Source organism: Cotesia typhae, unplaced genomic scaffold (assembly GCF_013202065.1).
Source record: "Cotesia typhae breed Kobodo isofemale line unplaced genomic scaffold, CoteBio_Ctyphae contig_56, whole genome shotgun sequence".
NCBI classification, from domain to species: Eukaryota; Metazoa; Arthropoda; class Insecta; order Hymenoptera; family Braconidae; genus Cotesia; species Cotesia typhae.
In genome coordinates, this window is record NW_027423760.1 from 394,719 (window position 1) to 412,078 (window position 17,360).

A 17,360-nucleotide genomic window follows, 5' to 3' on the forward strand; every position below is an offset into this window, starting at 1 on the left:
TTAAAAAACATGGTTCACGCCGTTGATTGCCTTTAAATTAATTTGACTTCCGCGTTTAATTTAACTTGGCCCTTGATCTGTAGAGTCCTTTGCTTTAATTTGCACCCCTCTTAAAGGAGATTTGGACGTGATTTATCGGCAGACGCGCCTAGTTAATCTTATATTCAAACATTAATCGTTAAAGAATACTTAGTTTAATTTGCTCTGCATTTAAGCTAACTTGGTTGTTTCGGTTAATATTAAGATTAGATAAATAAGTTTTTTCCTCTCCGGGCGTAAAGCGTCAACTTTAGCCCCGCTGCGCTAAACGAAGTTTCCGCTTTACGCCTTCGTCGGGGAAAAAAACAGTATACACTCCTCGGGAAGTAAATAAGAAAACCTCAGATCACATGTTTGTTGACCTCGGCTTCGCCTCGGCCAACAATTGCATGTGCTCTGAGACATTTCTTACTTTTCTTCCCTAGGGGTGTAATATACTATTTCTATTTGGTGAGTCGTGCACTTTTCCTTGTGGGGAACTGGTTGGACGTTAGCCGCAAATAATAATAGTGTTTTTATTAGTTTATACGACACAAAAATTGTTATAATAAATAAGTGATATAACTCATTGTGACTGTGTAACATCTAATTTGCTGCTGTTTCAATAAATCGTCACTTAAATAAATCTCGGGTCATTCCTTATTGAAAAGCAGACCTTTTTCATCTACTCCTTGTCTCCGAACTCTACATCGAGACTCGAGAGCGCTATTCAGCTGCCCAAAGAGGACCAGTAGTAGTAAGGATTAAATCTACAAGTAGTAACTACTTATTTAAATATTCGTCATAATAATACTGGAAATTAAATCAAATCTTCTGGCAAAATACTTAATCTTTAACAGAAGCGTGATATTTCGTGTTTTGGAAGCTCCCACAAGAAATAATTAAACAACGAGATATAAACCCTCTCATTGTGTATTCTTTATATGATTTGTCAAACCCTCTGTTACCTTGCTACGTTTTATTCGTCAAGGTATCAATAATGACTTTGTGAAAAAGAAGTGAACCGTGGTTTACCTAATACTCGGTATACTTCTCCGTTTCATTTATTAATTGATCATTTAATCGAAAATTTGTATTATGATTTAATTAAGATTTGATAATATTCGTTCGTTCAAACTAATAAGTAATTTTCATGGAGATTTATACTCGACAGTCATGCAGTCGACTGCAGGTCGATCGACCTTGATGTCAAGAATCATTTTAACATTCATAGTGAGAATTTTCAATTAACAAAAATTAATCAATCTAATTTATTTAACATCTGAAATTTGTTTTATTAATTGTGATAATTTTTATAATCAATTAATTCGGTTAAACAAATGATTAATTTTTATACTTAAAAAAAAACCACAAGTGTTCTCACGAATTTTTGGTCAAGCGTCGGTAGATGTTTTACGTCGCAGTAAATCCGAGTACTCAAGGTCATAACAACCAAACTAGCGAGTGTTGTAGCGTCTAAAATTAAGTATGTCGACTTTTGTCGATTTTTGTAATTGAACATTTTACATAGAAATTATCGAAATTTATATTAGGAATTATTTGATTGAATTTATTTTATATTGCAAAATAAATTATTATGTATTAATTAATTAATTTAAACTTAAGTTCGTGAAATTTTTAGACAAATTAAGATTACTTTAATTACTGAAAATTAATTATTATCAGCGTGGACATTAACCCCAGAAATTTTAGCTATTTTACGTTGAGGAATCTTACTAAAAATTTGGTTATAATTAATTAATTTTCGTCGTTAATTTTAGATTAATAACTTTTTAATTTAATTATTAAAATTGCTTATTGAGATTCAATTAATTCGCCGGTAAGTAATTTTGTAAAATTTCGGACAGAATAAATACTATGTCGGCAGATTATTAAGACCTCTGTCGTCATGTTTTAATCTATTAATTCAAAATACGAAGATCTCTTGGAATTAAATATTTATTTTTGTATTATTAAGACCACGGCAATGAATTAGTTAACAATTTTTAATTAGAAATTAGAATTGAGAACTGAATATTAAGCTAAGAGTTATCACAAAATTAGTTTGTTAATTTGGAAATATAATGGTTAGTTAATAACTGATGACTGGATATTTCAATTTCGAATTTTTAAAGTAAATTAATTTGTTGAAAATTGTCATTAGTTTTTAAAATAAAAGTAAAGTCGTTACAAAGAGTGTGTCATGTGTGTAAAGATTAGTACGGGTCATGTGTGTAAGCTGCAAAAGTATCTAGGTCTATGTTGCCGTCACTAGGCTGTTACTCTTGTATTTGTGTGTAATAACGACCCCTCGTACACTGCAGTCTTGTGCAGTAGTTTTAAGTTGGTTCTGGTTAGCCATTAGTTAGGATAGACGATCTCTATCAAACTGTTGTCTTTGTACAAAGTAATTAGTACAGTTCTGGTTGGCCGTTAGTTAGGCTAGTGTTAAATAGTTGGTTCTGGTTAGCCGTTAGTTAGGCTATAGTTTTATGTGATAACTATAACTCGAAAGTGTGAGTGTGTGAGTGCTTAAATTTGTTATTTTTTATTGTTAATAAATATCGATATTTTGTTAATTAAATTTTTATTGGAACGAAGTTCCTTACGGCAGGCTTGGAGGAGATAGGGATTTTGCTGGGGGACCTAACTGAAAAAAATGTGATAGTAAAACCGTAAGAAAAAGTCCGTGGAACAAAACCGTTAAATGAGACGTGCGCAGGCGCAACAGTCGTATACACAAGCAAGTAGTGTATACTACCTTTCTCTTTCTTCCTCTTTCTTTTCGTTCTGTTATCCCTTCTCTCTCTATTACCACTTCACCCCGCCAAAGTATGGTATATCGCGTACTTAAAGGTAAAAAGGCTTGTAGCTAGGGTTAATAGGGATTTGTGGTGAAAGGGCGTATAAAAAAAATTTTTTTTGCCATTCGTTTTAAAATTGTCTGAAACGTAAAAATCTGTGAAAAAAAAAAAGTTGGTAACATTCAAATATTTTGAAGTTTCCCACTTTTTTTTTAAGCATTGTAATATTTTAAAATTATTACATTTGAATATTTAAAAATTTCTTATTTTTCTTCAAACATTATAATTTCATGATAATTGTTCATGTCTTTAAATTTTATAATAACTATTTCTTAAAATAAAAAGCGAGAAAATAATCACGCGTACTTTATTGCTTTTTGGATATATTTTCTTTTGTAACTTTAAAAAATTGTACAGTTGAGGTTTTACGCCGGTACTACCACAGAAAGTTTTTTTCACATTTTTAAACTACAAATATGTTCCTTTGTAAACCAAAACGCAAAAAAAAGTAATCGCCCTTTCACCTTTAGATCACCAAAATTTTGAATTCTCAAAAGTAAAAGAGCGTATAATTAAAGACATACGCCCTTTTACCTTTCAAATTTTTTTTTTCAATTTTCAGTGTAGAATGTGTTTACTACTTAATTGGCAATAAAAAAAAAAAATATGCGCCCTTTTACCTTTAGGCACGCGATATACTCATAAATTCATGAACTCATATTTCTATGTTATTTTATGTTGTCAAACAAAAATAAAGAGACATATTTTGTTATTTTAGTTGATAATGTGAATTACGATTTTTTTTATTTTACGTAATTTATTTTATGATTTCCTAAAATACTGAATTTCCTAAATACTTTCCTGTACTTAAATAAAAACTAATCAGTAAAATTTAAGAGAAAAAAATCAAGAAAACCTACATATAATTAAGCACGATTTTTTTTTTGCATATTGTGTCGATTCTACATTAGCCGAAGGAACTTCGTTCCTACCTGGTGTCCCACGACACCACATAATTTTTTTTCAACAATCAACAATCATTTCTTCCAGTTTAGAAGCATTATCGATTAATCCGAATCGACTTGTTGATCTTTGACCGGCCATAAATAATTTTTGATCGTCACTGACAAATCTTTCGAGATTGAATTGAACAATGTCGAATAAATTTTTTAATTTATGACCAAAATTTGACTTTTTCTGCTACTGTGTCTTTGACCGTCTACGGTTGGAACTTTTTTGTAAGTGTTTCACTTGATCTAAGAGGCCAGAAAGTTTTTTTATTGCATATTCTGTTCCACACGTTAGAATTTCTGCTTGTGCCCACTTGTCTTTCACTTTATCAATAGTAATCTAAAAACATTCTCTTCGTTGTGCTTTTAAATTTTTCTTATGATAAAGATATACTGACATAACCTCTTGTACGGAAGGAAGTTTACGTCCATCAAAATCTTCAATTAGATTGTGTTCAGTACTAATACCGGTACCTTCCCTCGAACTTGGGTAGGTTTTCTTACAAATAGAATTCTTTGGTGGTCTTGAAAAAGACCGATTGGTTAAGACTACGTAGTAGTCTTGAGATGACTTATTAGTCACACGCTCTTAAATAAGAGAAAATGAATATTGAGCTCTGAAAAGAACTGTTTAAATTTTAGCTCTTAAAAGAGCTGATTTGATGATACTCGAACGTAGCTGAGATTGACTAAGTATAGTCTGAGATGACTGACTAAAGACGTTCAGTTGAGGATAGACAAGCTTTGCATGCTTGCTATCCTAAATACTACACTGTTGATGGTAAGCCTTGCTCGCTTACTGTAGATATTGGAGTATTTCCTTCTTCTTCTTCTTCTTCTTTCTCGCTCGATGGTTTAAAGTGGACTGTGTTGTAGCTGTCCTCGCTGCCTCTTTTTAAACAGTCTGGTGATTTGAGAGGGGATTAGAGTCGGTCAATTCACTGGCCCGGCAGCTCCGATGGACTGAGTGGGGGTTTCGAAGGTAGCGGCCCAATAACAATTTAGAATAATTTCCCACTAAAAATAGAATAATTTTCCACTAGCTCTCTCGTTAAGGTCCGTGCTTTTGTTAGTACCATGACTAGCTCTCTAGTCATGGTCCGTGCGATTTTTGATGCCAAATGATGATTTTGGCTTTTTTCAACAGATTGTTACCAATAACACCACTTAAATAATCCATGGTTAATGGATTGCTCTTATTAAACGAAAATAAGATTAAAAGTAAAATTAACCAAATAACTATCTGTAAATTAAACTTAACATTAAATATTTATTTTTACCGGATCTGGGTGTTGGAAAGAAATTGTAATCACTTATTCTTGGTTTCTCGTTTATTATATAGAATACCACAGCTTAAAATTAGTAAACACTTTGATTCTTAATAACTATTATAATTTTTAAGTTCTTAATTTAATTGAACTATTTAATTAAGTAATGAGAATTATTATTAAATAAAGCATGTTAGAATACTGTAATTTAAATTATAAAGACGAGTTATTAATATGTTGGCACCATACACAACTATCAATTTTAGTTTTGTAAGAGCGTTGAATTAATCAAGTTAACGACAGTTTGATTATTAGATCAGATCAAATTAAGGGGGTATTCTGGTCTAGAAATTTCAAAAAATCGAAAATTTTTTTTTTTATATTTTCAAAGTTTAACTATTTAAGAATATGTGTACAAGAGGATTTTTCAAAATTTAAATTATTTTCGGATATAAGTATTTTTCTGACCTGGCATCCAAACTTGTTCGGTCGCAACTAATCGAACAAAAGACATTAGGGATTCTCCGTCTACCTGAATCCCTATTCTGAGTAAAACCATTTGTTCCTCTATACAAATATATATATATATATATATATATATATATATATATATATATATATATATATAGTTATATGAGAACCTGAGGTGACCCGTATCTGATACATTTAGTATTCACTTGCATCCAGCTGCTAACAGTTGAATTCTAACCTCTGAACCACGTGGACGTATGTGCTGTGAGTTAAATAATAACAGTTAAAAATATTGTTTAAAAATAAAATGGATAGAAAATCTTCCGCGGAAAGGCGTACGCGTCCACATCGTCAGAAGAAAAGGCAATTTCACGGTAATCGATACACGGCACAAGAAGACACCAATTTTACAAGTGCATCAGCAGCAAAACTAAAAAATCTAATGATGAAGAGGTGATCATTGAAAATAATTACGGCTACTGTGTATTGGAGTTTTTCACGGTTTTCTCGATGATTTCTTCTTTAGTTTTGTGCGCTCAATGTAAAAAAGAGATTAAATTTTCACGCACATCTTTTCGTGGATTAGGTTTTAAAATTTCATTACAATGTGGTTGCGATAGTGTTCAATATATACAATCATGTCCATTCGTCGACAAATCCTTTGAAGTAAACCGAAGAATTATTTTTGCTATGCGGCTTTTGGGAGTTGGCAGGGAGGGAATAAATATCTTCTGCAGTATCATGGATATCTGTCAAGGATTATCAATCAGTACATACTACGCTTGCATCGAAAACATCCATTTGGCCGCATGTACAGTTTATAACCTCATTATTTCCAAAGCTGTGAATGAAGAAAAAGAGTTAATATCAGCTAGTGATCCTAATGCTTGTTCTACGGAGTTTACTGTTTCTGGCGATGGGACATGGAAAAAAAGGGGTTATAATTCTCTATTTGGAGTAACTACACTTGTAGCAAAAAATTGCAAGATGGTTGTTGATACTGTTGTCAAATCTAGTTTCTGTCAAGGCTGTAATGTTTGGAAAAATAAAAAATATTCTGATATTGCTGTGTATAACGATTGGTATGAAAGTCATGAAGAATTATGTACAATAAACCATAAAGGAAGTGCAGGCAAAATGGAAGTTGATGCTATTGTCGAAATGTTCTGTCGATCAAATGAAAATCATGGAGAGAAATATGGTAAATACATTGGAGATGGTGACACTAAAACATTCAAGGGTATTCTCGATATGGATCCTTACGATGGTAACCCATTTGTCCAAATAACGAATGCGTAGGTCACGTCCAAAAAAGAATGGGTGCAAGGTTACGAAAAGCGAAAAAAGAAAATAGAGGGATTGGTGGAAAGGGTGAAGGCAAATTAACTAATAAAGTCATTAATAAATTGTCTTTATATTATGGCTTAGCGATTCGCCGGCACCCTGATTCTGTTGAGAACATGAAAAATGCAATTTGGACTACTTACTATCATAGCAGTTCTACAAATGAAAATCCGCAACATATGTATTGCCCACCTGGTACGGACAGTTGGTGTAAGTGGCAAAAAGCTGCATCCGTACGTACATTAGAGGAGTTTGACCACGAGAATCCTCCTCTGTCTGATAACGTCTTGAAAGTAATAAAGCCAATTTACGAAAGCTTCTCATCAGAGGAATTATTGACCCGATGTTTAGGTTCAGAAACGCAGAATAATAATGAATCTCTGAACTCTCTGATTTCGACTTTCGCTCCGAAACACATTCATTCTGGACTTCATATTATCGAGATAGCGACATTTATTAGCGTTTGTATTTTCAATGAAGGCTTTATTCCTATTTTAAAAATGATGGAGCTGATGGGAATAAAAATTGGACCAGAAACTCATTCATTTGCTGGCAAACGCGACAACGCCCGGATTGACCGCTCCGAAACACGAGCATCCATCGCTTCAAAGGAGGCCAGAACTGCTCGATATAAAGAAAGAAATGCAGAAAATAGTTTCTTTGAAGTCGAGGAAGGTCCAATGTATGAGGCAGGAATGACAGATTAAATCAATATAAGTTTAAAATATCATTATATGACTTAGACTAGAAAAAACTTTACGCGAAACTTTAAACGCGTTTTTCTCAAAACTGTCTGTTTCGGAACGATGACCACGATTTTTCAGGTTCTACTGGACCGATTTACTTAGAATTTTTATAGAGTCTTCTTTATTGGCTTGTCTATGGTTGGAACTAGCCCTATCCCCAAATTTTTGTTTTAACTATTTTTAAAAAATTCAAAACCGTCAGAAAAAGTGGTCGAAAAAAAAATTTTTTTTTAAACAGTCGCCATTTTGTGAAAAAATTTTTTTCAAACTTTTCCCTACTTCCGACCATTGCGACATTATTCTTGATTAATAATCTTTTTTTTTTTTAGTTTCAGATTACTAGGAGGGTTAAAATCATGGTCATAGTCACATGGAAATTTTTAAAGAGCCCCCACTCCGTCAGCTTATAATTTTAAAAATTTTGTACTTTTTTTAGTTTTTAATTTTTTTTTGTATTCTTCTAATGTTAACAAACAATTAATAAAAAAATGTATAGTAAAAATATTAATTGTCTTTTTTTTACGACATTTCAAAAATTACCTGAAATTCATGTTTCTAGACCAGAATACCCCCTTAATTGCATGAATTTGTCGATTTATTATTTTATCACAATAAATAATATTAATGACGCGACAATAATTATTACGAGCGATGATATCGGTGAAGAGCACGGAGGAGAGTATGAACGATAACTGAGCAACATCAGCATTCACAAGAACGCACGAGAAAGCTAGAGATTATAAGATTATTTGCATACCTGGTGATTGGTGACATCACCTCATCCAGGAATGACAACGACTTGTACTGGTGACAAATTTTAAGTTGATGAGTCACGCATGGTTTATGGTATTAATACTGAATATTATTTGATCTCTTATGAATGCTGATTGTATATGAAAAATAATTGACATAATATGTAACAAATGATCCCGAGATACCGGCATAAAACAATCGAAAGGTTACTTATGTAATTATATTATTGAATAGAATATTGTTAAATGATTATTGTCAGATAAGAAATTGGTACCTGTATTTCCAATGATGAAAAATTAACCTTGGAGAAGTGTTGGATTGCACAAAGATACAATAAGTAAGTTTATATATACTGAACACGTGTAGCTGACCATCGCGTGTAGAATAATTATGCCGGTTGGCGCGTAACCGTCTACATGCCTCGGGGAGTTGACTATCAGGGTGCGCGTCAGTCGCAGCACCACTGATGCAGTAGAGTGCAGATTTACCAAGTGTTCTGGCGCGAATATTTGGTATTTACGCAACACTATCAATATTTGATGGAACCAATACTTCAACAAAACAATACACGGAGAAAAACAAACATAAATTTTTACCAGTATCAACAAACTAATCTATTTTATCCACAACTCTATTTATAACAGAGAAATAACTATGTTACCGACGAAACGTAAAAAAATTTCTTTCTGATCGGTCAATCAATAATGAAATAATTTTTCACCCATAATTTTAGGAATTTAAATCAGCTAAATCAACTTTTAAAACATTTACAGACTATTGGATGAACAGAAAAAAAATTTAACATGATTTTTATTTTCATAAAAAACATTGATAATAAATCTTTAGGCTATTCGATTTTTCTTTGGATAACTACCGAAAATTATTAGCAATGATTGTCTAAGAAACTAAATTTAAGATAAACATGAATTTTTCGAGTGATTTGTCCCAATAAAACCATCAAATCCGCTGGAATGCATCAAAAACCTTAAAATGTTCGATAAATTTAACTTTGGCCTCAAATAACTTGTAAACTATTAGGTTTCTCAAAAAATTATAAGAGACCTTTTTTGTAGAGCATTCAATTTTCTACAAAAATAAGTAAAAGTCTCTTTTTTATAATACATGACAGACTAGCAATAAAATTCAAATAAAGTTTGGAAAATCCAAAAGTGCACGCCTCATAATCTCATATTTCACAATAAAATTGATTAAAGTAAAATATAAAAAATTCTTCACGCCATTTGCGTGTGCAGTTTAAAAAAAAATATTATTTTTTTTAAATATAAAGACACTTATTCCTCTTGTGGCTCCATCTAGAGAGAAAAAAAAATCTAGTGATGTTGCAGGTTATAACTAATCGGTATCTAGGTATTTTAAATGTTTAGCTAGTACTGCTTAGCGTCTGTATATAATTCAACAATAATAAAAAAATAAACAATAAGTATTTATTTTTCGTTATTTAGTTCCTGAATTCTATATGTTTCTGTAAATACAAAAAAGTCTGGTATGTCACAGTTAGCAAAAAAAAACATTTTTTTTTAATTTTTTTTATATTTTATTATTATTATTAAATTTCGTATATACTCGTTATACACAGAAGTACCAAAAAAAAAGAACTTCTTTATTTCATTTTAACTGGATTAAGTGGCGCCATCGTTTTCACGTGAGGAAAATAAAAAAAAGAAAAAGAAAAGAAAAAAAAGTTCGTTTTCTGTACGTGTATGTGATAGTGAATTTTTTAAAAAGTCAATTTAAAGAAAAAAAAATACGTGAGCTAGAGTACTGAAATGAAATACGGACCCAGTTCATCGCAATCTTGAACTAATAAAAAAAACCCGGTCTCGAAATATCAATTCGTTCGGGAGTAATCGTTGGTACATAATAATGGGGTGACATCCGGACGTCCACGTAAAATTTTTTTTGAAACGTTTTTTTTTTTTCAAAATAACAACAAGAAATGATTTTATAAAGTAAAAGATGGCTTAACTTAAGTGTTTTCTCGGTGTACATCTACTTAAATTATTGTATAAGTGTAATATGGTTGAGATAGAGGCATTTAAAGATCGCAAAATTGCTTGACATTGACGAGTCGAGTGTAAAGCACAACCTCACGCGCTTCGCGCTATGAGGCGTGCAAAAGTGCAGAGAATAATTTTCCATATTATTCCTTCGGGAAATAGAAAAACGCGATGCGGACAGTCTTAATATTAATATTAAGGGCTCAACTTTTGAATGACATCTTTTTACATTGAATTGAAACTTTTAAGCTTGTTTGCATGAAAAAAAAATTTTTTTTTTTTAATCACCCTAATATATATATATATATATATATTAGTGTGTGCCAAAATGTAACTTCCTTGATGGACCTTATAAAATTGGAATTTTCAGTTCCGCTTTTGAAATCAGCTGTGTTTAAACCTTTCCTAAGATATTTTGGGGTAAGACGATAGATTTTATTTTCATAGAATTTTTTAGCAGGAGGTTTAATTGAGCACTTCCGGCGAAAATTTGAATTTTCAGCGGAAGTGCCCTAACTAAGCTCCAGTTAAAAAATTCTATGAAAATCAAATTTTATATTAATATTATATATATAATAGGATAAGTTAATAATTAAGTTTATAATTAATAATATATAAAATTTTAAGCCGTAAGATGGACGGCGGGGGAAGATGGTCGATCTTAACAAGCATCGAATGTTATAATTCTATGCTTGTATAGCTACCTTTGAAGTATTTTTCTGGTTAATAGTCTACTATCAGACAAAATAGGTAGAATTTACATAATTTTTCATGTAAAAATAATAAAAATAATAAAATATTATTTTTATAATATTATTAAATATTTATATATATATTTATATATTTATATATTTATTTATTATTAAATAAGTATATATTATTATAATATTAATTATATAAAAAATATTATAACAATATTTTTATATAATTATAAATTTTTTAATTATTAAAAAAAAAAAAAATATATATATATAGATAGCTCTACTAGTTAAGCTATCCGAGAATAACTTATATATAATCCTAGCTGTTACCCGCCCGCTCTGCTGGGCGTTTACAGAATTGTATGTATAGATTTAAATTTGAAATTTGATTGGAATGTTATATTGACTTAGAGATTCCAAATTCCATCGGAGTAACATTTACCTTTTATCCACGTGATCCTTCTAGCTAATATGTATTGTAACTTTCCATGTGCAATTAATATAACATTCCCGTGGCTTTCTTGAAAAAATGAATAACAATTCATACAACGAAAAAAATTTTAAATGAGCATTGGAAATTTCAGTTAAAGTTATATTGTAGGTCTCATAAGTGAAGTTAAAATCTGCCTAGGTCAAAGTCCAGCGAATTTTGTTGTTAATTAAAATTTTCTCCGTAATAACAACAATTCATCGATTAATGATCCCTTTGAGGGAGAAATTTCTTAAAATTCGTTCTTAGCTGACCTCTACATGGTAAAAGTAATATTCCTACGAAATTTCAAGTCTCTAGGTCTTTTAGTTCCAGAGATATCGTGATGAGTCAATCTACCTATAGAACAGCTCCTATATTTTTCATTGTTAACGCTCCCGCAAGTTCCTTTGGGGATAGAATTTCTGAAAATTTGTTCTTAGCTGACCTCTACATGGTAAAAGTAATATCCCTACTAAATTTGAAGTCGATGGGAGTTATAGCTTGAAAATTAAAAATTTTCATTGTTAACAGCCACCCCGCAACCTCTTATGGGGGTGAGGTATCGTGAAATTCGTTCATAGATTATTTTTACATCTCTTACAAAAGATTTCTATCCAATTTGGAGTCGATAGGAGCAATAGTTTAAAAACGGGAATTTTCCATTGTTAACGCCCCCGCAACCCCCCTTGTGGGTGGAATTTCGTAAAATCCGTTCTTAGCTGACCTCTACTCGGCGGAAGGAATAATATATATATATATATATATATATATATATATATATATATATATATATATATATATATATATATATATATATATCTGTGTTAAAATTCCACACTTTTGTGTTAAAATGGCACAAACTTTGTGTTAAAATGACACAAACTTTGTGTTAAAACAACACAAAGTGTGTTAGATTTTAACATTAATTTTGTGTGGACCGTATTTAATACCGAAATTGTGTTGATTTTACATAATATTTTTTACTGTGTGCGGATGGTAATAAGCAACTGATAACAACAAAAAATATTCGACAGTATATGGAGAGAAAAGAATAGATCTTATTCTCATGTAAAATTGTAACCATTACTATATAGTAATATGTTACATAGTGATGGTCATTTTTGTGAGAATAGTGTATAAATTTGCTGATCTTGTATAGATTTATTTTTTTCAAAATAGGGTATTTATGTTTTTTAAAATGGGGTCGTGCGGAACCCCATTTTCAACATTAAATAAAAATTATCGTTTTTTAAGCTAGTATTTGTCGATAATAGAAAAAGTTTTTGAAGTATGATTGTTTACAGATTGGATTTTTATTTTTAACTGAATCGGTATATCTCTTTATTAAAATAATCTAAAATATAAATTCAAATACTTAAAACTTCCTTATAAACGACATTTTTGCTTTTGTTATCTGGCTGAAGAATGACCAAATTTTCAGGTGAACTTACTCGTGAGCATGCTACATAAAGTTGACCATGAGAGAAACAGTTATTCCTCAAATCCACACCAGCCATTTTTAAGCTCTGCCCTTGTGCCTTGTTAATTGTCATAGCATAACAAACTTTAATTGGGAATTGCAGACGTTTGAATTCGAAGGGGTAGTCTGATGGAATTAGAGGGATTCTGGGAATTAATACATTTTCTCCTTCATATTTTCCAGTGAAAATCGTAGCTTCTATAACGTTCTTATGCAGGACTTTCACCTGAAGCCTGGTTCCATTACACAATTTTGGAGGATTTAAATTGCGTAACAACATTATTGGTGTGCCAATCTTGAGATTCAGAGTATGAGGAGGTATTCCTGGTGGATTGAGAGTATGTAGGAACTCCACAGGGTAGTGTACAGCGTCTTCGTCCTCCATTACCTTGTCTAGTGAATCATATCTCACTTTCTCAGTTAACAGCTTATTTAGCAAAAAGTTGTTTATATTATTCGCTTGATCGTTTGTTGGAGTGAGAATAGCTCTCTCCTTCAACCAAGAACCGCAATTTACTCCAGCCTTGTCAATATCAGGGTATATTTTATTAGTTAATGAAATTAAATCCGGCACAATATCAGAAAGGATACTCGAAATGTTTTTCGAAATATCTTTCCTTCTATTTCCGTAATATTTCCATCACCTATATCAATCAATACTTTTGAAAACTCTGCTGCTGTTGTATTGAGTTGAAGATGAATACGCATATTGACAGTTAACGATAGGACTTTGACTGAAGGCCATAAAATTGATGATTTGAGACAGGCTTTGACTTCATCTGCACGTGTTCCTCGTCGTATAACAGGTAAAGTCTGTCTGAAGTCACCAGCCAAAAGAACAATTACTCCACCCATTAGCCGTTTGCAGTCTCTGATGTCCTGGAGCGTTCTATTTAGAGCTTCAATAGCTTTCTTGTGAGCCATAGTGCATTCATCCCAAATAATAATTTTTGTTTCTCTTAAAATATGAGCCATATCACTCTGTTTGGAGATATTACAAATCGGAGTCTCAGAATAACCAAGATTGAGAGGTAATTTAAAAGCAGAGTGTGCTGTTTTGCCTCCGTCAATCAAAGTCGCAGCAATTCCTGAGGAAGCAACGGCGACAGCGATATTTTTAACACTCCTGATTTTCGCAAGCAGCAAATTGATTAAAAAGTTTTTCCAGTGCCACCAGGAGCATCAAGAAAATATAATTGTCCAGAATCAGAATCAATCGCATTTAAAATTTCATTATAAACTTTTTCCTGTTCTAAATTTAATTTCGGAACATTTTCAGCTACAAAATTAATCAAATGGTTGGTATCATAAGCCAATTCATTAAGATATTGACGATTATTGATAATAGGTCCCTCCTCTCGTGACGGAGAAGGAAGACCAAACTTCAAAAGTGTATTTCCCGACATTGATAAAACAATATCTTCCAGAAGAATGAGGGCTTGGTTATAAATGATATCTATCACCTGCTCAATATTTCGAGATTCTTGTTCGATTCTTCTCTGTATATCTTCTGAAAGATAGTCTCGATATTTCTCCCATAATTTTAATGGATCTCCAACATGGCAAAAAACTAACATGGTGGCAAAAAGCTCACGGATTTTATAAGGAGAATCAGAGATGCAAGCTTCTTCGAGAGTGTGGTCCCAATTAGCATCATCTTCGAGTAAACCACGTGCCCTACATGCTGCTTGAAATGTTGGCTGAATTACTCCGTCAAAAGTTTTTAAAGCAAGGAATGATGTTGGACCCCGGAATTCATATAAAAGAAGGCGAAGATAATAGCACTCGGCGTTTCCGGGATGGACGGTATACACTCTACCTAAAACTTGATCTTTTTTGATTCCCAAAAAACCTGGAACTTTTTACCTTTTCTTCTTCTCAAAAACTTGTTATTTTTCCACACATAATAAGCCGGAACTTCGACGTATAAAAGAGTTTTTGCAAAGTTATCAACTTGGCACAGTTCAAAAAAACTCATTAGAGTCGTTTTTGGAGGATTTATGATTTTTTCAATCACATTTTGTTGGTTGTAATAAATTCTCTGATCGTTTTCAAGGTGTACAGCAAGATGCATTACCGAAGGAAACCTATCGTGAATATGAAAACGAAATATGCGCCAAACCGCTTCAGAACTACTAATATAACGTCCTGACTGGTACTTCTTCACTTCATCTAAGTCTTCAACGGTAAATGATGCTTGGTCAGATCCTTTATTAATATACTTACAAATGTATTTGATAGATTTCACGGAATTACAATGCTCAACATTAATATGAGCCTTGAAAGTACGGCTTAAAACTGGATTATATGGCACAACCCATCGATTGTCAATCTCAATTCCATTAAGCATTATTTTAATTCCATTGTCTGCTGGGGATCGTCTGCGATACTTCGGATAGCCATCCTCTCCTGTTTCAGTTTCTTTCAAAAACGTTTTAGGATATTTTTTCGAACACTTACCTTCTACCATACAGGGTGAATGTGGATTGAATGATCCACATGGACCATGAATCATGGATGACTTGATGATATCACAGAGATCTGGATCTAAGTTATGATCAGGTAATTCAGCACTTATGATTTGGTCAATAGAGTCTGGTTTTATCTTTTTTTCTAACCACAAAAGAATATGAACATGAGGAAGCCCACGTTTCTGCCACTCTATTGTATACATATGACATTTTGTTTCACCAAAGATACGACCTACTGTTAGGAGTTTCATCATAAGTTTTACCTTTATGTTGAAAACCCTCGCTATAATGTCATGCCTATCACAGGATCTTTGACCTTGATGGAGATGTTCTGTTATCTCCGGCCACTTAGAATTACAGGTAAATGTGATAAATAAATCCGGATGTCCATAATGACGAACATATGTCATAGCATCCTGAGTTCGTTCATGCATATAACGGGGCCCACCAGTGAAAGAAGATGGTAACATAACCATTTTCCCGATTGCTAACAATTCTTCATCATTTTTTCTCAAAGCATCCTTGAGATGAACATATTCTTCACTTCTCAATGTTTTTTGGTTATGACGAATCCAACAGAGTCTTTCGGTCTCAATTTTTGCGTACATATCTACTAAAAATTGATTCAAAAGATTGCGGAATAATAATAAATAAGAGTTCTCGCCATCACGCCCCATAATCCTGAAACTGTAAAATTCTGCAGAAGAAACAGTCTTATTAAGAGGTAGTTTGGTATTCTCATCATGTTTAGGTATGTTAATATGATATCCATCTTCTCCATTACAAAATATTAATGGATATTGTAAAGTATCATAAGCACGATGTGTTTCACTGATTCTCATTAATTGGTTGCCTCTACTACGGAGAACAATATCTCTTTTTCAAAATCTTGCCCGACAATAACGACTGCCACTTCTTTAGCTTGAGGAGCATTAAAACGGCCTCGATGTTCTCCAGCAGGTTTTCCGTCAGCATTAATTACTATTTTGAATTCTTTTTGGTCTTTAGGAACTGAATCTATCGCTGCTTGAATATCCAAGATATACCTGTTATGTTCATGCAACATCACTTGCAGTTGATGAATTAATTCTGAATTATTGCCACGGTAAAGTCCACAACGGATGTCTCTCTCCCGATCATCATCACCAACAAAGTATAATTGGAGAAAAGCAGGCTTCTGGTCGGGTTCAACTATTAAACTTCCAATTCTGTGGTAAACCTGTCCTTGAACTTTGAATGTGGTCTTAAAATTATGCTCACTTACAATTTTAGCTCCAAAAGACGTCATTTGAAAGCATCCATTATACTTAAGAACATTACATAAAAAATGTTCTGACATTGGATGCTGATGAGTAAGTAGGCTGTGTAAAGGTTCAGGACACGGACCGAGTTTTGAAAGTTGAACTTTGCCACCACTGCAACACATTCCTCGAGTTTCATCCTTCCATTTCAGGGCACGACACCAGGTGCAAGGTGAACGCGGACCAAGATTTATAATTTTATCATTAGAATAATTAACCTGACAGTTGTATTTAAAACCGGACAGATATTTAGAAGTCCAGGGCAATAATTTAGTTGCCAATCTTTTTTCTTGAGATTTAGCTGAAGCTGCTTCTTTAATATGAGGGTTTCTAGCCTTATAATCTTTCTGAGCTTTTTTCAAAACGTCAGGATGACTTTGAATATACTTTTAGACAGCTTTTTTTTGGATCTCACGATGATTATTTTTATATTTTTTAACAGCCGCTCTATTGACTTCCCTATTCTTTTCCGCATATTTGGAAGCAGCTTTTCTAAGTTGTTG

The 17,360-nt window shown here is 32.5% G+C and overlaps 1 protein-coding gene across 16 annotated transcripts in view; it reads left to right on the forward strand.

The window, feature by feature from the left end:
- The window catches only part of Pip5k59b (Phosphatidylinositol 4-phosphate 5-kinase 59B), a 337,529-nt gene that overhangs the window by 223,868 nt on the left and 96,301 nt on the right, over nucleotides 1–17,360 (forward strand). For 2 of the 16 annotated variants that reach the window (XR_012480044.1, XM_074250313.1), the window contains exon 16: nucleotides 7,991–8,147. The exons of the other annotated variants lie outside the window; for them this stretch is intronic. Coding sequence is in view for 1 of the 2 variants with exons in the window: in XM_074250313.1 (XP_074106414.1) it covers nucleotides 7,991–8,004 (14 nt within the window). In the remaining variant the exon portion in view is untranslated. Of the gene's footprint in view, nucleotides 1–7,990; nucleotides 8,148–17,360 lie in introns of those variants that run through there. 16 annotated transcript variants of the gene reach the window in all.